The sequence below is a fragment of the Gopherus evgoodei genome, chromosome 3 (genome assembly GCF_007399415.2).
Source record: "Gopherus evgoodei ecotype Sinaloan lineage chromosome 3, rGopEvg1_v1.p, whole genome shotgun sequence".
In the NCBI taxonomy this organism is placed as follows: Eukaryota; Metazoa; Chordata; order Testudines; family Testudinidae; genus Gopherus; species Gopherus evgoodei.
This window is the reverse complement of record NC_044324.1, coordinates 64,814,262-64,839,709: the sequence shown is the minus strand read 5'-3', so window position 1 is coordinate 64,839,709 and position 25,448 is coordinate 64,814,262. Positions and strand designations below refer to the sequence as shown.

At 39.4% G+C, this 25,448-nt stretch overlaps 1 protein-coding gene across 1 annotated transcript in view; it reads right to left on the bottom strand.

Annotated features, from left to right (window-relative positions):
• COL19A1 (collagen type XIX alpha 1 chain) overlaps window positions 1-25,448 on the bottom strand; it is a 237,489-nt gene that overhangs the window by 198,098 nt on the left and 13,943 nt on the right. The window contains exons 2-6 of the mRNA XM_030558321.1: window positions 18,563-18,686; window positions 17,924-18,199; window positions 12,575-12,655; window positions 10,024-10,149; window positions 9,442-9,504 (exon numbers count right to left, since the gene is read on the bottom strand). Coding sequence (XP_030414181.1) covers window positions 9,442-9,504; window positions 10,024-10,149; window positions 12,575-12,655; window positions 17,924-18,199; window positions 18,563-18,686 — 670 coding nt within the window. The remainder of the gene's footprint in view (window positions 1-9,441; window positions 9,505-10,023; window positions 10,150-12,574; window positions 12,656-17,923; window positions 18,200-18,562; window positions 18,687-25,448) is intronic.

Genomic DNA, 25,448 nt, shown 5'->3' with positions numbered 1-25,448 from the left:
TGCACTACTAATTAAAAAAAAACTCTGGACAGTTCTGGAATGGTACTGATAATACTGGTCTACAATTTTTGAGAAGTCATCTGCTTCAGAGATAAAATGGTGATATTTATTATGTATTTTGATGTGCTGAATTCAAATATGACAATTAAAACAACTGATTGGCTACTGTTTCTAAGATATTTAAGTTATTACATTTTATGTCTATGTATACTGTGTAGATAGTAGAGTTTTAATCATAAATTGTAAACCTAGGTCTTTTCATGTGTTTATGGTTGCTTTACATGATAATATTTCACCTGTCCGTTTATGTAACACTTTAAAAATCAGCAAAAGGGTATATAAATGAAATTTATATGAAACAATAGGCAAAAAACTATTATGTACATAGTTTAGTCCTATTCAGTGTCTACTCGGCGCTTCTTGGCTCATCTCTTGTATTCATTAAATGGAGCATCTCTTGTCACTGTCAGCAATAGTCTGCAGCATTGATGGGCTCCATTTGCCCTGATAGCCTGCCAGGAGATTCCACTGTTGTAGTCTGGAGCTCAACAGCTCTGCCTTACTCTTGGGTAGTTCCAAACCCCTGACAAGGTCATTCACTTCACCTTGTGTTATGAGGTGTGCTTCAGAGGAGGAGGATGGGAGAAAATGTGGGTCCTGTGACATTGATGGTTCAGGACCAGAAGTTTCATCCTCTTCCTTGTCTCACTCAAGTGAGAATGATTCAGGTGCATCAGGAACCGGCAGTCCTTCTCCGTGGGGTACTGGGCGTATAGCTGATGGAATGTTTGGATAATGCACAGTCACTTTTCTTCTTTGACACACCTTTCCCAACTGGAGGCACCATGCAGGAGTAACAATTGCTGGTATGATCTGTTGGTTCTCTCCAAATCATTGGCATTGCAAAAGGCATAGATTTCCTTTTCCTGTTCAACCACTGGTGAAGATTTGTTGCACAAGTGTTGCAGCATATGTGTGGGGCCCACCTCTTGTCCCGATCTCCAATTTTGCAGCCAAAAGAAAGGTGATAGGCTTTCTTAACCCCTAGTGCTTATACTGCGCTTTTGTGATGCAAAAGTCACTTCACAACAAACATAGCAGAAGTTATCTGCACTCTTCACACAAGTACGAGGCATCTCTGCTCACTTTGGCTAAACAGAAATGTGTCCCTTTGCAAAATCAAACACTGACAAAGAAGAGAGCATGACACTGTATGATTTCTAGAGCTGATATAGGGCAATTTCTTCAGCAGAGTGATGTAAGCTTCGTTATGATTGCATCATCCATGACTTTTAGGAATAACATGATGCAATTCATATCATGTATGATGCAATACCAGCTTCAGATTGCATCATTCATTGTTTTGCCTAAAAAGCAAGTACTGTCCAAACCTAGTCATAGATTTATTCATAGATCCAGTCAAAGAATGTATTTAGTCATTTCTGGTTTAATTGAGATCCCTTCCCTTTATAACTCACTTATCCTCCGCCATTCCCAAGTCAAGGGTCGTATATACTGACCCAATAGCATATCTTGGAAACTAGAGCCAATCAACAATTTTAAGCATCATTTTCGTTCTCAGTGACCCAGAATTAGTAAAGTGGGACTACATTTATTTCAGAAGCATTTTGGCTGTAGAGCAGTGTAATGGTTCCAGAGTGAACTTAGACAAAAAGATGGGCTATTATGCAATGGGATCTCTAGAGAAGGAGGAATACAGGGAAAGAAGGAGAAATGGGTGAAAAGATGTTCATTGCTGCAAGAGAGTAGAGGACCATTTGTCTCAGATTTGTACAAGATGATAACACCCTGATTTTCGCCATACAAAGCTAGCAATGCAGACCTTGAAGGAATGCTAAAACAACCAGAGGGAAATAAATTGTCAGCTCATGCATCCAACCACTGAGCAATGATACTTAAATGCGCTAAAGATGGTAACAGTTTCATAAACTGAACATAGAAAAGATCTTGTCAATGTTATGGGTCATGAAATCCATTCAGTATAATTAAATTTTGAAATAGCTCAATGACCTGTCATTAAAAAATGTATTTAAACCTATCATTAATATTCACTATGAATGGCAACATAATGACAATTCTTTTCAACAGAACTCAAGGTATTTACTGAGTAAAATATTTAATAAATAGCAGACACTTCAGAGTCTTGATATATGTTACAGATAATAGGAGAGTTGCTACATTTTTGACAATGCTCACTTCTGTCAAGTCATAAGCAGATAGGGTGGAAGTTTACCAGATCAACATAATAAAAAGTTCCTCTCAATTTTCTTTCAAGATTTCTCCTAAAGCAAAACCAAGTTTTAAATAATGATTGTGTGGACAGCAACATATTCCCTTCTTATGATGCTAACCATTTCCCAGTCTGAAGTGGAAGCAATTTTGCACATCTGACACTACCCGCATTGTTTTTTGATCATCTCTGTCATGGTATAATTCCCCACTCTGAACCTTAGCGTCCAAAAGATGGGGTACCAGCATGAATTCCTCCAATCTCAATTACCAGCTTAGTACTTGTAGCGCTGCCACCAGGAATTCCAGTGCCTGGTACACTCTGGTCCCCCCAAGACCTTGCCCGGGGACCCCCAAGACCCAGACCATCTGGATCTTACCACAAGGAAAGTAAACCCTTTCCCCCACCGTTGCCTCTCCCAGGCTTCCCCTCCCTGGGTTACTCCTTGAATCTTAAACAGAGAGGAAAATGCACCTTCCCCCCTCCTTTCTCTCCCCCTCCCAGACTCTCCCTGAGAGAGACAGTAATCCTAACACAGAGAGAAATTAGCCTCTCTCTCCCCCTTCCCTCCTTTCTCCCCACCGATTCTCTGGTGAATCCAGACCCTGTTCCCTGAGGTCTCACACCAGAATAAAAAAAACAATCAAGTTCTTAAACAAGTAACTTTTAATTAAAGAGAGAAGAACAGTAAAAATTATCTTTGTAAATTTAAAATGGAATAGATACAGGGTCTTTCAGCTATAGACACTGGGAATACCCTCCCAGCCTAAGTATACAAGTACAAATTAAAATCCTTTCAGCAAAATACAAATTTGAACTCCTTCCAGCCAAATACACATTTGAACTCCTCCCAGCCAAATACACATTTGCAAATAAAGAAAACAAACATAAGCTTAACTCACCTTATCTACCTAGTACTCACCATTCTGGACATATAAGAGACTGTATCAAAGAGATTGGAGAGAAACCTGGTTGCACGTCTGGTCACTCTCAGAACCCAGAGAGAACAAAAACCAAACACTAACAGCACACACAAAAACTTCCCTCCCTCAAGATTTGAAAGTATCCTGTCCCCTGATTGGTCCTCTGGTCAGGTGACAACCAGGCTCACTGATCTTGTTAACCCTTTACAGGCAAAAGAGATATGAAGTACTTCTGTTCTATTAACTCTTACTTATCTGTTTATGACAATCTCATTACATTTACTATCCAAAATGCCTCAAAGGAAATTGACCTTTTAATCTTCATGTCATGCAGCCATTATGTGGTGCACCTACTGTAAAGTTATATGCTAGTACTGAACACAAAAGATGGTACCTTGTTTCTTTTATCATGCATTACAATTGTAGGATCACATACAACAAAACTGACCTAAAGCAAAATATGTTAAAAAGAACAACAAGACAGTTTCAAGAACTGAATCTGATATGAGAAGGAAAGCACCAACTGATTATGTCACACATTAGGCCATGGTTTCGTTAGCAAGATACATGCAAATGCAGTGAATGGGTGGAAATGTGGACATAATTTGGCCTAATGCACATTAATATTCTTAATTGTTGTATTACATTTCTGCATTTGTCCTCAGAAATGGACATACTGGTCCAGATAAAATGAAAATTTACTCTTCCATGAACCTTTCTCATTACTCAAACCCAACCTAAATGCAGCTTTTTTTTTTTTTAGGTTTGATTAAGTTTTCACATATGCACCTTTACACATCTGTGTTCCACCTGGCACCAGAAACAGAAATATCTAGCTACCTTAAAAGCCATTCTAACTGAATTTGTGGTCTAATTAGAAGAAAGAAATACTAGAAAGTTCAAAAGAAAGTTGTTCCCATAAGAAATCTAATCTAATTTTGCACACCCAAGAAACTGACATTTCTAACAGGAGTCCAAACTTCTGGGTCTATATCTAAATTAAGTCTCCAAGCTTTTGAGAGTTGCCCACCACTAATTAGTGCAATGAACACCAGATATGAAGGGAATCATCCTGAGGGTTTTAGATAAATATAAAAGCGGTAGCAGGAGTCAGGGGAGCTTAGGCTAAAAGAAGAGCCTGACAGAGACCACATAATGTTCTCTAGAGTTAGTGGGTATATGCTGACACATGACGTGCATGTGCATACATGGGAGCAAAATATTGAAAAAGGGAAATGTGCTTTGAGAACCTGACATTTTGTAACTGCAATACACTGGTCTAGAAAATGCAACAATGTCTCCCTGTAATGGATTGCCCGAGTAACTAGAACTTACCACTTTCACACTGCCAAGGGAGCTCTCAGCTCAAGCAGAAAGGCCTCTTTTCAGTTCTGAAGTTCCCAAGTTCAACTGCTGCTATCAACCAGCATGTCTGTATGTATGTGACTATGGTTTTTTACATGAAGAATTTTCTTTCCTTTTTCAGGCAGACTGAAAACTTTAAGGCTACTGCTTAAAACAGATGAAAAATGTAAATGTCTGGAGACTTAACACTGCAGGTTAGACACAGTGAACCAAATATATATTTTGGTGGTCCTAACTGAAGAGAACAAAAAATTCTGGGTCATTGGTTTGAATCCAAACAGGGTAAGATTTGTCTAAATATGGCTAGAATCTGGTGCCTATTACATTCAATGAGTTTGTGACCTCAGTCCAGTGCCCAATGGACAGACCTCCACATCACAAAAAACACAACAATCATAACTACACTAAGTAGTACCCTTGTGGTCAAACTCAGGACAAAAGACAGGAACTAAATCCACATGCTGAATTAATTAATATCACCCTCCTCTAAGCATGTCCCATTCTCTCCCCCATTCCCAGAGGAGAAGAGAGGCACACTGGCGGAGTAATGCAGAGAAGTTTGCAATGATGCTATTGCCAGAGCTGTGTGTGTTTTGTGGATAATTAGATGAGAACATCAGATCATAATGGTTGAGAATTCCAGTTTTCTCCAGCCAAGTTCTAATGGCTGGTTAAATCTTTTTCATGATGCATCCACTTTTAATGGTGCACAGCTGAGACCTCATCAAAGGAAAGAGACTATTTCTCACCATTATGTTATGAGTAAAAGAAAAAGTATGTAAGAAGAAAGATTTTTTTCTTTGTTATGCTCTGTTTCTCTACCACCATTTATGGGTATTAGCTACAAAAGCAACAAAAGTTTTTAACATCTCTGCCTCACCTTTGATCTCCTGTGTTTGCCTCCTCTTGCCCCTGTCCCAAATTCCTAAGAAATTTAATTGGGAGCCTCAATCCACTTCATGTCCCTAAAATTAAACTTCACCTTAAACATTGCCCAGTTACTTCTCTAGCATCACAAGGCTTGAAGTGTCTAAATTGGGAGGTGATTTAAGGCTGCCAATTCTGTTTATTAGGAATTTAGTAAGAGAGGAAGGGAAAAAGAAGGGGAGGAAGGCAGGGAGAGCAGGTGGAGAAAGAAAAGGGCCATTTTAAACTACTCCTCCTGTCTTCTAGGAGTCCTTTTCTTTAGTAATTTCTCTTATCCTGCTTCTATGTATTTTTCCTAGTGGAAAGACACTTTTTTCCTTTTAATTAAAATGAGATTCCCAAACCTGAGCCATCCTTTGTAGGTGACAAATCTGAGAAATTGCCACAGACTGAAGTGTCATTAGAGGAAGTTTTGGAATTAATTGTTAAATGTAACAGTGACAAGTCACCGGGACCAGATGGCATTCACCCAAGAGTTCTGAAAGAACTTAAATGTGAAATTGCTGAACTATTAACTATGGTTTGTAACCTGTCCTTTAAATCGGCTTCTGTACCCAATGACTGGAAGATAGCTAATGTAACGCCAATATTTTAAAAGGGCTGTAGAGGTGACCCCGGCAATTACAGACTGGTAAGTCTAATGTCAGTACCGGGCAAATTAGTTGAAACAATCGTAAAGAATAAAATTGTCAGACACATAGAAGAACATAAATTGTTGGGCAAAAGTGAACATGGTTAATGTAAAGGGAAATCATAATATATTAGAGTTCTTTGAAGGGGTCAACAAACATGTGGACAAGGGGGATCCAGTGGATATAGTGTACTTAGATTTCCAGAAAGCCTTTGACAAGGTCCCTCACTAAAGGCTCTTATGTAAATTAAGTTGTTATGGGATAAGAGGGAAGATCCTTTCATGGATTGAAAACTGGTTAAAAGACAGGGAATAAAGGGTAGGAATAAATGGTAAATTTTCAGAACGGAGAGGGGTAACTAGTGGTGTTCCCCAAGTGTCAGTCCTAGGACCAATCCTATTCAACTTATTCATAAATGATCTGGAGAAAGGGGTAAACAGTGAGGTGGCTAAGTTTGCAGACAGTACTAACCTGCTCAAGATAGTAAGACAAAAGCAGACTGTGAAGAACTTCAAAAAGATCTCACAAAACTAAGTGATTGGGCAATAAAATGACAAATGAAATTTAATTTGGATAAATATCAAGTAATGCACATGGTAAAAAATAACCCCAACTACACATACAATATGATGGGGGCTAATTTAGCTACAACGAATCAGGAAAGAGATCTTGGAGTCATCGTGGATAGTTCTCTGAAGACGTCCACGCAGTGTGCAGCAGCAGTCAAAAAAGCAAACAGGATGTTAGAATATCTTATTGCCCTTATATAAATACATGGTATGCCTACACCTTGAATACTGCGTACAGATTTGGTCTCCCCATCTAAAAAAAAATATACTAGCATTAGAAAAGGTTCAGAGAAGGGCAACTAAAATTATTAGGGATTTGGAACAGGTCCCATATGAGGAGAGATTAAAGAGGCTAGGACTTTTCAGATTAGAAAAGAGAAGACCAAGGGGGCATATGATAGAGGTATATAAAATCATGAGTGGTGTGGAGAAAGTGAATAAGGAAAAGTTATTTACTTGTTCCCATAATATAAGAACTAGGGGCCATCAAATGAAAATAATGGGAAGCAGGTTTAAAACAAATAAAAGGAAGTTCTTCTTCACACAGTGCGCAGTCAACCTGTGGAGCTCCTTATCTGAGGAGGTTGTAAAGGCTAGAATTATAACAGGGTTTAAAAGAGAACTAGATAAATGTGTGGAGGTTAAGTCCATTAATGGCTATTAGCCAGGATGGGTGTCCCTAGCCTCTATTTGTCAGAGGGTGGAGAAGGATGGCAGGAGAGAGAGAGATCACTTATGTTCTTATGTAAATTAATGAACCATACTCTAATAGCCATAAATCACTGCAGGATGTGCATCAATGAGCACTTTGATGTCTGAAGGCACTCAGTCTTTGTTGCTGAAATATACCCAAGGCATTCACCAATAGCCTATGTATGCACACCTTGGAGCAGCTTATTGCTATAATAAAATACTTAATTCTCCAGGGATGTCAGTCTAGCACTTTTCATGAGGTCTAAATTCACTTCAATTTTTTACACACAGATGATGTGTATTCAGCTGTTTATATCACCTGATCCAAAATACATTGTAATCAGCACATGCCTAAGTAAGATTCTGAGTAGCCACACACCATGCTAAGGATGTGGAAGCTGTTTCCAGAATAGGAAACAAGGTAAAGTTCTCAGTTCAACAGAAAGTGGAAAACCACTGCTAGAGAAATTATATCTAAATGTATTAAACTTCAGGCAAATACCCTATGACTTCTGAATTTGCTACTTGCAGAATACTTGCATTACTTGGTTGAAAAGTTTTGAGAGGTTAAAAATAATCTCCAGGACTAACTTAAATTCTGTACCTGAAAGCTGCAAAATGGTTGACTTTCATCTATCCTGGAAAACCTAGCAGCAGCCCGCGGTGTATGCTCCACCACAGACAGCTGGTAGGCAGCAGACTAGGATGGGCTTATGAATTTTCTGGCTAGTGTCCACACATTATGGGGCAGGCAAAGCAACCCTACCCTCTGTGATGAAGTCTGGGCATCAATCCCTGGCAGATCATGCTTGGGTGAAAGACTGAGGAAGTGGCAACAGCCAAGAGAGTGAGGGTCCTTCCAATAATCAGAATGTTACAGATCAAACACCTCTGAATCCAATGTAGAGAGGGAATGTAGAGATAGGAGCCACAGCTCCCCTTTCAGAGGTGTGTGTGAGGAGTGAGGGCTATGGCATGGTGACCCAGGTGATATGGATTACAAAGGAAAGATGACCTGCACTGGATGAGTTATTGCCAGACAGTTACCAGATATAGTCAATGATTTTAATTTATTATCCATTTATTGTGTAATGTTATAATTAATTAATGTTATATTATCTATATTTATTGTGTATATATATATATTAAGTAGAGTTAATTTATAGAATTATAGAAGTATAAGATTAATAGTATTTAGAGGAGTAATGTATTCAATATAAGTAACACAAGCCAGAATGCAGAGGCCTGCAAGATTTTAGCTTAGCTATTTTAGGCCTTGGAGACAAGATTTGCTTTTACATTTGCATTTTATAATCTAAAATGTAATCTTTCAGCTACCAATCAAAAAAAGAGGGTTGACACTTCCATGTACATGCGCAGAATGTAGGTTATAGACAAAAATCACATTATAAAAAAGGATGCCCAGAGTAGGAAAACTTAGTTTCCTATGGGACCATCCCCATATTGATGATCAATCCATAACAGGGCCGTCAGACTCTAACACCACTTAGAAGGATGTATGTATGCAGTTATAAGTGATACATGATTATATTTAGGAATTGCATATGTTGTAACATTTATAACTTTGTTGGCAACTTTAATTAAACTGCTAAAAAATAGTGAACCTTGCTCTTGTATGTGTTACTTGCCTGTGGTTTCATGTGTTTCTATGAGGTCTAAATCTAGAACAAACAAAAATAACTCTGTTGAGCTTGAAACTGAAGCCACCAAAGACGAACCCACAATAGCATAATTTACATTAAATAAAATAAAAGGCTACACAGATGTTCCTTAAAGCACTGGCCTAGTTAAACCACATTCTGGGTCTCCTGTCTGTCTTCCTGCAGTGTCCAGAACAGTGGTGGTAAGGGGAAAAAAGCACAAGGAAAACTGAGGGACCATGGGATGGGTGCCGTTCTGTTTTATTATAATATAATTAATTTCATATTTATATTGTTATATTTAATAGATGTATAAGAGGATTTCTATAAAAAAAAAGCTGTATAAGCTGTCTTGTTACAGAAAGAAGGAAGAAACAGAGGTAAAACCTTGGCAGGTGTCATAGAGGATTGGCATCTTACCTTTTCTCCTTTATCTCCTTTCTGGCCTGGCAAACCAGCTACTCCTGGCAATCCTGCTTCACCCTGTTTAAAAATGAGTTTTCAGATAACAGAAATATGTGATATTTTTCCTTTTTCTACTACAGGAACTTTAACAATATAAATCAGTAAAGATAAATATGGAACTAACATTGGGACAATGATACGGTGCTGTTATCTGACACTGAAAAGATAAAGAGTCCAGGAAACAGTGGACTCTCACATAAGCAATCTAGGTAAAATATAACTGTGTAAGAATAGGTTTCATTTTTCATGCTGCTTCTGAAGATGATTCAACAACAGTCCATTTGTTTTGTGAATTCAAGACATTTAATCTTGTAAAGCCAACAAACATTAACTTTTAATTTAATGTACATTTATTTTACCTTAACCTCCAAATAAAAGGCTAGGTGTACCACAGAAATAAACCATTTCCGTACCTCCAAAGAAATTCAGAATTTCTACACCTGTATCAATTAAACAGCATGGTGCATTAAATAACAGTTTGAGAATCTGCAAAGCATGCAAGATAAAGGATATATGTGTAGAAGACGACTCTCATACTTTGTTTGGAAAGCAGAGGCATTGGTCTTTAGACTCCTGCTGTGTTACTGGAAGAGCGTGTATTTTGTTGACACGAACAGTCACTGGTGACGAAGAAGTAGTAATGAAACTGTCCTCCAGTGGGCACTAAAATAGAAATAATGATTATTCTGAATTGAGTCCACTGCTGGTAACTGACAAGTAAGAATCCAAACATTGTTCCTGTTCAGCCTTTTTTGTCTCAGGTTACTGCACACAGCACCAGTAAATGAAGACTATAGATGTGTGATCCTGCTGCACTGAAACCAAACCTAGGCAAATATTCCTGTTTTATAAATAAAATATAAGTCACTCTTAACATTTTAATACAATGTTAGGAAATCCCTGATCTCTCCTGTCACAGTGTGTCCTAGTTTCCCTGAAAGTGGAAGAGGGGAATAAAAGGCTACTGAGCCACCTGATCACCCCAGGAAATGATTAAAAGTAATCATGGGCAAGGAGGGAGGTTGTCACTTCTGTAATGTAATTTGCTGGGTTTACCATTCAAAAAACTCCCAAACTGAAGCCAATGCTCAAATGTCTGGAAACCATCTGAGCTGAGGCTGAGGCTACTCATTAGGTACACTGAAAGTCAGGTGAACAGAAACTAGCATATTCTAATGAAGACATAACCAGGGTCTCTGTAATCCTGCAGTCAAGGAATTTCACCCAGAATATATCTCTTGTGCAGAATTTTGCTTCATAACAAAAACTTTTCTTTTTTAAAAAAAATGCAATTTTAGCCATTACTGTTGCTAAGAAAGGGCTTATAAAATCCAAAAATATAAAATTGCTTACAATAGTTACATTTAAAGCAACTAAGTTTATGATAATTATAATAAAGTAACAATGTTTAGGCCAGTCATTTTACATTTTCTGAACAGGGAGCTTTGTCATTTGTCTGTGGAATAAGATATACTAGAATTCAAAGCTTCTTTTATCCGTGTAGTTGAATTGTACTTTAAGGATGCTATACATTCAATATGACAAGGTGGATAAAGAAGGACCTGAAAAATTGCTGTGTAGCTCGAAAGCCTGTCTCTCTCACCAACAGAAGTTGGTCCAATATAATATATTACCTCAACCAACTAGTCTCTCTAATATCATGAGACCAACATGGCTACAATACTGCAAACATAAATTGATTATGACCTTTTCCATACATAACTAAATGTTTTAGTTGTATCACAGTCTGTTTAAAATGATTGCACTTCTGTACACAAGAAGTTAACAGAAATGCCACTCATTTTACTCAGCCCATTAGTTTGTATATTAAGGAGGAAGTCTCTTTTCTCACCAGGAATAAACTACAAAATGTATGTGAACATAAAAGTGTTATTTAAAATTGAAATTTCTCTTCACAAGCTTGCTCCACTCTACATTTCTGACCTCACATCTGCCTACTCCTTGCTTACACACACTGTACTCTGTTGTTCTAATCTTAGCTAATTTTTCTCCCATTTCCCTGTCTCTTTACAGCTGAGATACACTAGTGGTCATCCATCCTGTGGTTTGTTTGGCTTTTTGGAGGTTTAGGAGATGGTTGGGAAGCCCATTTTGCCCTCTCAAATCCATGTGTGTATTCTAGGGACAGCCTGACTCATTATTCATCCTGCATATGGTTTCCAAGCTGCCCTATCCATCTGATTTCCCTCCTTCTCAGCTTCTTCTTCTCTCCAAATCTGTGTTTAGTTGTGTCCTAGTGCCCATTTTGCATGCACAACTCAGGTACAACTATTTTAAAAATATGGGCCTGGTTCAGTAAAGCACTTATTTGCATGCTCAGCTTCAAGCAAATGAGTAATCCCAGTGACTTCAAACCCACACAGCTTGTATCTGTCAAAACAAAGGAGAAAAGTAACTCCAGAAAATTCAATGAATATGGCACCTTATCTGTATTATGTGCATATCCAAAAAATGCAAAGTACATCAAAGATAAAAATATTGTTGTCAGTGACAAGACATTCAGTTGTTTATTTCTTTATTTCTGTTTTCCTTATAGTAGTAAAATGAAAGTATGTTAACAAAAGTGCTGTCCTCATTCCCCCCCACCACATTCCATCTCATACAGGTTTGTAATGCCCCTTCCACAAGCCCCACTGACTACACATAATGGAATCATAAGTAAAGATGATAATCAAGTATAAAAGTCTCTCTTTTCTCTGGAACCACACATTCCTTTAGCTCAGTGGGAAAGATCTACATTCTAAACACTCTACCTGTGACTTCCTCAACTATTAATTAGTATGGATAACTGTATCTAGAAAACGGGGCATGGCAGCCTCCAGTGTTCTTCATTGGAACAGTGTCCCTTATATTCCTCTTTCACTGAAGTGCTGCTTTCCAATGCTATCCTGTTTCAACAACTCACCTAGCAAAAGCTCTTCTGGAAAATGTATCCTATTTTTAGCAAGACCAATTTAATGTTGCCGTGCTTCTTGTTTACACTCTTTAAATAAAATAAGGTGAAAGTTTTGTCATAAAAGATTAATGCATTTTCAGTTTTATATTTACATTTTTACAAATAACCTACCATGCCCTCAGATATTTCACAACAGGTCTCTTGAGCTGCAAATTTTGGGTTACAATAAATTGTTATGCGGCGAAGTTCAATCTGTTAAAAAATGTAAAAAAGAGTAGGGATTTATATCAACAGTAAAAAAGGACTATATGTAGGCACTAATGGAAACTATGTAATTTTCCAAACTTGCCATTATAATTGGTCATTCTGAAAATATCACGTTTGACTTAAATATGTCAGAAACAGACACATTCAGAACTTAATGAAAAATCACATGAGTATGATGGACCAAATTCTTCTCTCAGCTACTGCAGTGTAAATCCTATAATGGGACCCAGTTATCTTCATGGAAGTTGTAATCCTCTGCATGTCTCTTGCTATCTGTCCTGAGTTTTAAACACTCACAGAAGTGTATTCTCAATGTCACACACCCCGGGAGTGAGCCCCTCTAGCAATCCACTAGAGCCAGAGTATGATCTGTCACTTTGGACAGGTCTTTGCCTGGCCCTTTCCACTACGTCATTTGAAGAGCAGGAATCAAGTCTTTTATTCTGAATACTTTAGGATGGATTGTCAGAGAGGAGGTAACCCCAGGAAGCTGATTATAGTTAGCTAATTATAGTCATGGCAAAAGTTAGTGCAGTGACCTACCTATTCTAGCTTAAATCACTTGCGTAAAGTACTTTATATCAGAGGAGAACTGGCATGGCACGGCTCTGCTCCCCCACAACCTCTCTTCAATCCTGCCCTGGCCCCAGCACACCCCTCTCTCCTCCAAAACACCATATACACTGGGGAATATCAAGAGTGCTTGGTGGTGCAGGAACTATCTCCATGGCCTCCACCAGCTTTATGCCAATGGAGTTCCCCTCACAAGGGGAATTCCCTGCTGGCAAAGTCCACTGAAAATTTGGTCTTTTATTATGTGTTAATGGCTGGGTTATATTTAGGTTTTAAGGACAGGTCCTGAGGTGCGGGGGAGACATTATACATTTTAAATAAATATGGGCTTCAACCTGCAAGATGCTAAGTACTCTGGCCTTGATCATAGAATCTGTTTGGATAGAAATTCCATGCTTGAATAATAAGAGTATAGCAGTAGGAATATACTATCAACCTCCTGACCAGGATGGTGATGCTGCTTTTGAAATGCTGAAGGAGATTAGACAGGCTACTAAAATGAATAATCATGGGGGACTTCAACTATCCCCATATTGACTGGGTACATGTCACCTCAGGACAGGAGGCAGAGATAACATTTCTGGACACCATATAGTGCTTCTTGGAGCAGTTGGTCCCAGAACCCACAAAGGGAGAGGCAATCTTTGATTAAGTCCTAAGTGGAGCACAGGATCGGATGCAAGAGGGGAATATAGATGAACAGCTCAGTAATGGTGACCATAATGTAATTAAATGCAATTTTCTTGTAGGAGGAAAAATATTAAAGAAACCTGCCACAGTAGCATGTAACTTCAAAAAGGGGAACTTCTCAAAAATGAGGAAGCTAGTTAAATGGAAATTAAAAGTCACAGGCATTTCACTTTCATAAGCTGCATGGAAACTAAAAACACCATAATACAGACTCAAACTAAAAGTATATCCCAAATGAAAAAAAGCAGCAAAGGACTAAAAAAATCTCTCTTTGGCTAAACAACAAAGTAATAGAGGTGGTTAGAGGTAAAAATAAATCCTTCAAAATTGGAAGTCAAATCCTGCTGAGGAAAATAGAAAGGAGTATAAAACTCTGGCAAGTCAAATGTAAAAGTATAATAAGGCAGGGCAAAAAGAATCTGAAGAGCAACTAGTGGAAAAAAAATGTTGCTGTTTAGTTTTTGTGTAAGTACATCAGAAGCAGGAAGCCTGCCAAACAACCAGTGGGGCCACTGGATGATCAAAATGCTGAAGGAGCACTCAATGAAGACAAGGCTGTTGTGGAGAAGCCAAATTAATTCTCTGTGTCAGTCTTCACCTCAGAGGATGGGAGGGAATTTCCCACACCCAAGCCATTCTTTTTAGATAACAAATCTGAGGAACAGTCCCAGATTTAGGTGTCAATACAGTTGGTTTTGGAATAAACTAATAAATTAAACAGTGATAAGTCACCAGGACCAGATGGTATTCACCCAAGAGTTCAGAAGAAACTCAAATATAAATTGCAGTTACTATTTGCAGTATGTAATCTATTGCTTAAATCAGCCTCTGTACCAGATGACTGGCAGATAGCTAATGTAACCAGGGCCGTCCCTAACTATTCTGGGGCCCTACACAGCCACAAACCCCCCCATGCGGGTGGGGGGTAGCCCTCTGCGGGTGGGATGGGGGCTGGCTAGGGGATTAGGAGGGAACCCCCCCCAGCACTCACCAGTGGCGCAGAGTGGGCTTGGGCTGTGTCACTGCACTTCCTACTGCCGATGAGTGTAGGCCTGGCCCTGCTGCAGTTCTCAGGGTAGTGGAGGTAGGGCTGGGGTGGAGCAGGGGCGGGGGCTTTGGGGAAGGAGAGCATTGGGGCGGCGGCTTTGGGAAAGGGGTGTATTGGGGCAGGGCTTAGGTGAAGCAGGGGTGGACGCCATGGGGAAGAGGTGGGGCAGGGGCTGGAGCAGCATGCATCTGCGCAGGACACCAGGAAATGTGGTACCCCAAATTTCCTGGTGCTCTATGCAGCTGCATACTTTGCGTATGGGTAGAGATGGCCCTGAATATAATGCCAATTTCTCAAAAAATGCTCTGAAAGCAATCCTAGCAATTACAAGCCAGTAAACCTAACTTCAGTACCAGGCAAACTGGTTGAAATTATAGTAAATAACGAAATATCAGACATGTAGATGACCACAATATATTGGGGAAGAGTCAACAAGGCTTTTGTAAAGGGGAAGCATGCCTCACCAATCTATTAAAATTCTATGAGGATGTTAAAAAGCATGTGGACAACAGTGATCCAATTGATATAGTGTACTTGGACTTTCAGAAAGCCTTTGACAAGGTCTCACGCCAACTACTCTTAAGCAAACTAAGCAGTCATGGAATAAGAGGGGAAGATGTCTCATAAATCAGTAACTGGTAGATGATCTCTTGAGGTTCCTTCCAACCCTAATAATCTATGATTCTATGATAGGTTATGAATAAGTCGTCATTTTGACAGTGGAGAAAGGTAAATAGCGGAGTCCCCAAGGGATCTGTCCTGGGACCAGTGCTATTCAACATATTCATAAATGATATGGAAAAAGGGGTAAACAGTGAGATAGCCAACATTGCAGACAATATAAAATTACTCAAGATAGTTAAGTTCAAAGCTGACAGCAAAGAATCACAAAAGGATCTCATAAAACTGAGTAACTTGGCAATAAAATGGCAGATGAATTTCAATGCTGTTAAATGCAAAGTAATGCACATTGGAAAACAGAATCCCAACTATACATAGAAAATGATGGTGTCTCAATTAGCTGTTATGACTCAAGAAAGAAATCTTGTGGATAGTTCTCTGAAAACATCTGCTCAGTGTGCAGCAGCAGTCAAAAAAAGGCTAACAGAATGTTAGGAACTATTAGGAAAGGGATAGATAATAAAAAAATACAATAATGCCACTATATAAATCTATGGTACGCCCACATCTTGAATATTACTTGCACTTTTCATTGCCTCATCTAAAAAAAGATGTATTAGAATTGAAAAAGCACATAGAAGGGCAACAAAACATATTAGGGGGATGGAACAGCTTCCATAAAAGGAGAGATTAAAAAGACTGAGACTGTTCATCAGACAAGAGATGACTAAGGGGGAATATGGTAGGGAAGTCTATAAAATCATGAATGGTGCGGAGAAAGTTAATAAGGAAGTGTTATTTACCCCTTCACATAATACATGAATTGGGTCACCCAATGAAATTAATAGGCAGCGGGTTTAAACAAACAAAAGGAAGTACCGGTACTTCTCACATTGCTTAATCAACCTATGGAACTCATTGCCAGGGAATGTCGTGAAGGCTCAAAGTACAAAAGGGATCAGAAAAGAATTAGATAAATTCATGAAGGACAGGTCCATCAAGAGCTATTAGCCAAGTTGGAGAGGGAAGCAAGCCCATGATCTAAGTGTCCGTAAACCTCTGACTGACTTCATCCAGAAGCCAGGACCGGATAAAAGGGGATGCATCACTCGATAATTTGCCCTGTTCTGTTCATTCCCTCTGATGCATCTGGCAACAACCACTGCTGAAAGACACGACACTGTGCTACATGAACCATTTGTCAGACCAATATGGCCATTCCTATGTTCTTACCATCTGGTAACACTCTTAAGGACTTGCTTAACTTTAAGTATATGAGTAGTTCCACTGAAGTTAAACATGTGCTTAAGTGTGTTGCCGGATCAGAACCAGAGTATTCAGCACTGTGCAGGATCAAGCTCTGCAATAAAGCTAGGTTATGCTAATAATATAAAATAAAGTAAAACAGTTAACATGAATAATAATGTGCTGAGTGTAGAATGCAGTTGGAAATTTTCATGTCATCACTCTAAACCCCACACAGCAGGCTTAAAACCTGGTAGGCAGATGTGTACTAAATATTAAAACTAACTAACATTTCTCACAACTGCAAATTACTTCCTCTGAGTTTTTGCACAAGAAAGTATAAGAGGGAAAATCTCTGGAGTAGAATATAGATTATAATATGCAAGAGTTGCTTTGGTGACTCAGATAGTAGATAAATAAAGGCCCCATTATCACTGAATAGGGAAATTCAGTTGCCTTGGCACTGCAGCAGAGTTCTTACTACACCATTTTATTTAAAGATAATAATAATCATCTTATGATATTCCCCTGACTGTAGTTGCATGAATCATACTGTTTTCAGACTCATACATCTACCATGTTTGGGTAGGTGAGGATTTAATGGTTCCCATGAAAATACTTGGAGTGGCTAAACATGTTATACATTCTTTCCCTTTCTACGACAAATTAAATAATATGAACATTGAAAACTGAAAACAAAACAATTACTATAAAGTGAGCCCTAAACAGTATAGTAGTAATAAGTCAAAATGACTTTAACTTCTAAATGGATATAGAAATGTAAATAATATTGAAAACAGGAACCCGATTCTGTAGTCCTAATTCAGACAATATTGCCCATTTGGAACAATGGAGAGTTTTGCCTGAATAGAGATTGCAGGAGTTGATATCTTGTTTAGAAGAGAATAACGAAAAATTTGACCAGTGAACTGGTGTAAAACACCCAATGGGTATTAATTTTTTTGCATTTTGTTTTGTTTTCATATTTCTTTAGTATGCTATTACAAGTATGTTTAAAACATGATTTGCATATTAGCGCATTTTGCTTTAAGAATCATCTCACTGGTACAACTCACATCTACAGGCTTGTCATCAGCAGCTCGAGCAGCAATGAAAGTCCTTCCTTGAAAGTCAATGGATTCCTTTAGATCAGTCTGCCATCTCTCAATTAATTTACAATCCACATAGAGGGAAACAATCCTTGACTGTATACTAACGGCAACCTTATGCCACTGCCGATCAAAGAGAGGATAAATTTCCCGATTTTTAAAGGTGTGGTGTAGCACATTTCCCTGAGCAGATTTGGCTATATATTCCACAACTTTTTTTGAACCATCAACAATGACAGACACCTGGAGAAAAAAATCATAATTTAGTATAAGCAAACATGGACTGTACATAAACCAGGAAGAAAAATAAATGAGCAACCTAATAACATGGATTAGGCAGGAATCATTAAATATTCTCTCCTGTATCTTTTTCACTGTCCATCCAGTCTACATTTCAACACACCTAGTACCATTCCAATATTACTGGAGAAATTTTGCTGAACTGCTGTATTTCTGTGATTTGAGTAAAGACCACCAAGCTATTTTGAACAACAGATTTGTCTTATGTAAATTAGACCTGAATCCAGAGGCGAAAGACCCACTAACCTATATCTATCCTCCTCCAACAAAAAAGAAAACTATGTGAAAAATAAAGAATATTCTTACCTGTGGGGTGTCATACTGATTTAAAATTTGCCATATATGCCACCGTTCCTTTCTGGAGTTTCGTCTTACACGGAATGTGGCTATTAAAGAGTATTCTTCAGGAAGGCCATTTGGAAATACTTGCCTATGGGTGCAGGGGGGAAGAAAAGATTATTTTTATTCTGATATATGAAAGGAAGGTGGGGGAAGGGAACTAAGGATACAGCAGACATACGTTCAATACACAGTATCAAATCGTGACTTCATTTACACTCATGAAACCCTACTGAGGCCAAACATTGCAATAATTAAGCCTTTGAATTTTGAAACTGAAAGATATTATGCTGCAAACACAATTGATTTTCCAGCACTGAAGAAATGTTTTGAATAGGTGAGACAGATGTAAACAACAGATACATATAACAGATAACAAAACTGCACTGACATCTTGTAGTATGCTATTCTATGTTTCATTCATTCATTCATTCAGTGAAATCCCACCAAGTTCATCTTAAAAGTGAGTGATTTAGATAAACAAACAGCTCCATTGAGAAATTAAAGATTCAATGAATGATCTGTGAGGAGTTTTAAGGATGATTATAGAAGAGTCTAAAGAGATATTTGCTTTGAGAAAAGCAATGGGAGCAGGTGGAAGATCAAGATAAGATGTGAAAGCATATAATGTGATCCACTTGTCTGTTTTAGATTAAGCATTTATGTGGCTTCTGAGATGTGAAGTTTTTTTTCAGTTATCAGTTACTGGTTGTTTGGTTGTTGGGTGGGGCAAAAGAGGTACTGACACTGCTTTGCTCTTGTTTTTATATTTTTTATGGACTGATTTTAATAATCTGCCTGGCTACCAATAGTCTTTGCACAAGTATCTTTTTGTCTTTTTATGTGAAATAGATAAACAGTTATTTTTTTTAAAAAATAGGGCTTTTTCAGGTCTTGATTCTGAAGTGAGATTTAAAAAGTACAATAATTTATTGCTTTGAGGGCTTCTTGAAGCCTTCACTCATGAAGGTAGTTATGCTGGAATACTCTTGTTTTCCCAAAGGTGAGTTAGGGAAGGCACAGATCAAGAGAAAAGGGCATAGTTTCTAAAAAGGTTGGGAGTCTGAACCTACATATCAATTATTTGCGTGTTCCCATTCAGAAAGAAGTGAATTGGTGCCCTAGTTCATGAGAGCAAGATTTTTCATGTACTTGCAAGTCTAAACAATACACAAGAGCCTCCTTAGGTGAGCAGCACACAATTTTTAAGAGGCAGGACCAGTCCTGTTTTACAGTGAAATGTAAGACAAGTATGATCTGTGACAGACACCCGTAACCCTGTGATGGGGTGAACTCACCCTGCACTGGATGGGGAAAGGTTAAATTCTCACTGTGGGTGGAGGAAGCCATGCCCCTACATCCCTACTGGGCATGCTCCAGGTGGAGCACCAGTATAAGAGGGGGCAGCCCAGCTCATTCTGGGCTGACCGCCAGAAAGGAAGGATACTCCTTGCTGGCTCCCACCCAGGAGCAGCTGGAGCCCTGGACCATGGAAGCCAAAGGCACCAAGACCCAAGCAGACATCCAGACAGCTGTTGATGCCCCAGGGAGGTCTGAGCTACAGGGAGTTGCACCAGTCGAGGAACCTGGAGACCCCAAAGACACACAGATTGCCACCATGAGTATCACAGAAGGAAATAGCCCATTGTCCTGATGATAGTCAGTGCATTGTGGACAGACCTCTGCTGAGTCATTGGCAGACACACTCGCCACTGACAGGGCCCTGGGCTGAGACCCAGTGGAGCAGGGAGGACCCGGGTACTCCTACCCTGGCCGCCACTCACCCCCTGTGTGGCAGCCCACACACTGCACCAGGCCAGTAGGCCATACAGCCCCACCCCGGAGGACAACTCTACTGATTCTGTCCGCTAGGCCTCACTGCCCTGCGAATCCAGGGTATCTCTATTGACACTGGCTGCTAGGCATCACTGCCCTGTGAACCAGGGTGATTCTATAGACTCTTGCCATTAGGCCTTACAGCCCTGCAGATCAGAGCAACTCTATCGACTTTAGTCCTTAGGTCTCACTGCCTAGAAACAGAGGTCAGCTTGAAGGATGGGGTGAACTCACCCTGCACTGGATGGGGTCCCCCACCCCATCACAAACCCACACAGCACATCTGTGCATGGGAGTGTTTGACAGTTCATTTTCCTAAAGTGCCTATCACCATGATATCTGAACACCTTATTAAGGAGACATGGGAGGGCTTTAGCCACTGGGAGAATTGGGTCAGAACAGCTGGTATTTCTTGAGGCAGAAGAGTGTTGTCAAAATCTTTTACCAGTCAGAGAGAGGGGCAGTAAAAGTTTAGGAAATTCTGAAGAAGTTGGTGTGAGAGGGAGAAGGAAAGAAAAAGGTCTTTAAGCTATATAGTGAAGAAATTTCTGGGCACTTTCTTTACATTAAGAAAGTACAGTGATTCTTGCATTTGGCCCCATTGAGCACCAATGACACTTGTGATGCTGCCTAAATTAATGGCGTTTAACAGTCTTTTGAAATTTTGAAAGTTTGCCTCAGATATACTATAAAGGAGAGTTGTGATTGTCTGTGCAGTGTGCATCACATGAAAAAACACACCCCTCTTTCCTCACTGTTTAGCAAACAGTTTGGGAAACAGAATAAAAGTTCAGATGTAATGGGCTTGTTCTTGCTTCCCTTGTCACTGATCTGGAAAAGTGACAACGGAAGAGAGCATTTCAGAGTAAACTAAGAAAGCACACAGGGTCAAATTAATTCCTAGTGTAACTCCACTGATTTAAATGGCGTTAGACCAGGGATTAATTTATCCCAGAATCTATTAATTATGCTCATATGATTTTCTGATAATGTTGGAAATGTTGAAGAATTTCAGATTTATAAATGAGATTCACACTAGAAGGATCAGACTCACAATAGACTGGTGAGTCAATAGACCTAAATAAATGAAGTAATTGATTAATTGATTTATCACATTTAAAAACCAAAAGCAACAACAATTACTCTCTCTTCATGCTCTTCACTTCTTTGGAAAACAGACCATTGTAAAACTATACTTTACAGTTATCCCAATTGCATTATGCCAGCATAGCTACTGTATTCCAAAGACCTAATTTAACAAAAGGCACGTAGAAGGCATGGTTTAGTCTCTGAGGGAAAGAAGAATGTCAACAGCACAAGTAAATGAACATTCCTTGGTGACCAATTAATGGAAAATCATTAATGGATGCCTTACAGGATATGCTTCCATTCAATGGTGAATTCCATAATGCAGGCATCTAGGGAATGGAGCCCTGGAAAATTGACATCCTCAAGAATGATTGGGTTTTGCTTATGTTCTATTGCTTGAATGGCTCTAACTATACATAATAGAATAAAAAGCAGCTACCCAGTTTAAAGAGTGCCTAGACAGAACTGATTAGTAAAAGTGTTATACTAAGACAAAAAGATTGAAATTATATAATCTTTGATCAGAACCAAAATTAGGGTGTATTTTGGAGAGGTGTGTTCTAATACGCAATAGAGCTCACAGAAAGACACATACTCTAAGTCAGAGAACACCATAATGTTAATATGGGAAAAACAAAACTTCTAATTTAGAATCTTACAGAATATTAGATCTGGAATTTAGAATCTCTTTGAAAGCTTAATATAGTGTTTGATTTAGGTGCTCCTATCAACGTGAGCATGTAAAAGGAATTGCCCGTGACAATACAATGAGCTATCCATTATCTGCAATAGTAAAGGAAGTACACAGCACTGCACATTCGTGAAAAAGAGGCAAGTTACACCAAGATTAATGTAGCACTATACTGTGCCTGTACATAGTGCAATGATGATGGCATGATGCAGTATCACCCAATATGTAAGCAATGCAGAGAAAGAAAGCGTAGCCATAGGAAAAAAAGACAGCTCAAAAAAAAGTCTGCACTCTACACTCCCTGAACAACACAAAGGTGTAAAACCTATCTATTTTGAACTACACCTCTACCCCGATATTACACCACCCAATATAACACGAATTCGGATACACGCGGTAAAGCAGTGCTCCGGGGGGAAGGGGGAGGGGCTGCGTGCTCCGGCAGATCAAATCAATTCGATATAATGCGGTTTCACCTATAATGCAGTAAGATTGTTTGGCTCCCAAGGACAGTGTTATATTGAGGTAGAGGTGTATAACATAGGTTGCAGTATCAGCAATGTGCCTCCAGCCTGCCCATAAACTCCCAGAGTGTCCTCCCTGTGGCAACAGAGTGCTGTAGAGTATGCCAAAGAACATACATTCACACACACAAGAACATACAAACGGCTGTACTAGGTCAAACCAATGGTCCATCTAGCTCAGCATCATGTCTTCTGATAGTGGCCAGTGCCAGATGCTTCAGAGGGAATGAAGAGCATAGGGCAATTTTGCATGATCCACTCCCTGTCGTCCAGATTCAGCTTCTAGCAGTTGGGGACTTACAGACACCCAGACCATGGGGTTATATTCCTGACCATCTTGGCTAGTAGCCACAGATGGACCTATCCTCATGAACTTTTCTAATTCTTTTTGGAACCCAGTTATAATTTTTTTTGTCACAAAATCCACTGGCAATGAGTTCCACAGGTTTTTCATGTGATTCCATGTGATTTGTGAACAAGTACTTCCATCTGTTTTTAACCTGCTTCCCATTAATTCCATTGGGTGACCCCTAGTCCTTGTGTTATATGAAGGAGTAAATATCATCTCCCTATTTACTGTCTTCATGTCATCCATGATTTTATAGACCTCTATCATAGTCCTCCGCTCTGTAATCTCTTTTCTAAATTGAACAGTCCCAGGGTACATCCACACTACAGCTTAAAATTGATATTAGTAAAATCGATTTTATAAAACAGGGTTTATAAAATCGATTTTACTCGTCCACACTAGGGCACATTACTTCGGTGGTGTGCGTCCATGGTCCCAAGCTACCATCGATTTCCAGAGCGGTGCACTCTGGGTAGCTCAGTAAAAGAATGGGACCAATAACTTCGATTTCCGTCCACACTAACCCTAAATCGATATAGTAATATCGATTTTAGGGTTACTCCTTTCGTTTAGCTGGAGTACAGAAATCGATTTTAAGACCCCTTAAAATCGATTTTAAGTGCCTTGTAGTGTGGACGGTTACAGCGTTAAATCGATTTAACACTGTTTAAATTGATTTAACGCTGTAGTATGGACCTGGCCCCAGTCTTTTTAACCTCTCCTCATATGGAAACTGTTCCATCCCTCTAGTCATTTCTGTCGCCCTTTTCTGTACCTTTTCCAATTCTAATACATCTATTTCGAGATGGGCAACCAGAACTAAATGAAGTATTCAAGAAGCGGGCATACCATGCATTTATATAGTGGCAGTATGATTTTTCTGTTTTATTATCTATCCCTTCCATAATAGTTCCTAATATTCTGTTAGCTCCTGTGATTGTTAATGCACACTGAGCAACTGTTTTCAGAGAACTGGCCACGATGACTCCAGGATCTCTTTCTTGAGCAGATACAGCTAAATTTAGACTGTGTCATTTTGTATGTATAATTAGGATTATTTTTTCATATGTGCATTACTTTGCACTTCTCAACATCGAATTTCATCTGCCATTATTTCCTAGTCATCCAGTTTAATGATATCCCTTTGTAACTCTTCCTAGTCAGCTTTGGACTTAACTGTCTCAAATAATTTTGTATGGCATCATAGGCAAATTTTGCCATCTCACTGTGGACCCCTTTCGCCGATAATTTATCAGTATGTTAAACAGCACAGCTCCCAGTACAGATCTTTAGGGGACCTTGCTTTATTGACCTGACCATTTATTCCTACCCTTTGATTTCTGATCCATTAGAGGACTTCCCTCTTATCCCATGACTGCTTAGTTTGCTTAACAGCTTTTGGTGAGCAACTGTGATGAGGTGTACCTGGCGTTTGTGATTCTCTAAAAGAGGCCCCACAGTCCTACCACACTCCACCCAGGGAAAAGAACAGTGAAGATGGGTCCTCCAGGCCTGCCTAAGAGATCTCACACAAGCAGCCAATCAGAGTCCATTAGCCTCAGATAAAAGACTCTGCAGGGATTTAGCAGATCAGTTCCTGGCTGAGACCAGAAGAGTGAGGGATAACCAGAATTTGTTTCTGGCTGTATTTGCTTAAACTGGGTTTGTAGGGAGAGGGTGGACCAAAGAACCTTAACCACGAGTTAAGTGTGAAGCTAAAAGGGGCCAGGTAGGAGGAGGCCTAGGGAAGATGCAGCAATGAATTAAAATCAACCAGTGCATAGCTGCTGTATATAGGGTCTCTGGGTTGGAACCCGGAGTAGTGGACAGGCACGGGTTTCTCTATCAGTCTTAGTAGCACTAGCCCCAAGGAGCAGACAGGGCTTATGTGAGAGCCTGAACAAAGACTTGAATTTAAAGGGCCCAGAGCCAGGGCTGAAGACCCCAAGTAATGGCAATGGGACTGTTTATTTATTGGCCACTTTACTACCCTGGAAGGGATTCATTTGGACTTTGTGACTTTGCCGGAGGGCCAAGCCACACAAGATCCACCAAAATCAGTTAGCAGCCTGCAGGAGGTGTTAGAAGTGAAAAGAGGACTGCAGTACTACACCAGCTGCTAGGAGGTGCTCAAAAAGTGACATCCTTACAAGTCCAAGTATGCTATGTTGACTGGATCACCCTTGTCCACAGACTTGTGTACACCCTCGATGAATTGTAATAGATTGGTAAGGCATGATTTCCCTTTACAAAAGCCACGTCGTCTCTTTTCTAAAATATTGTGTTTATCTATACATCTGATAATTCTGTTTTTTTTTAACTCTAATTTCAACCAATACCAATTTGCCTGGTACCCAAAGTTAG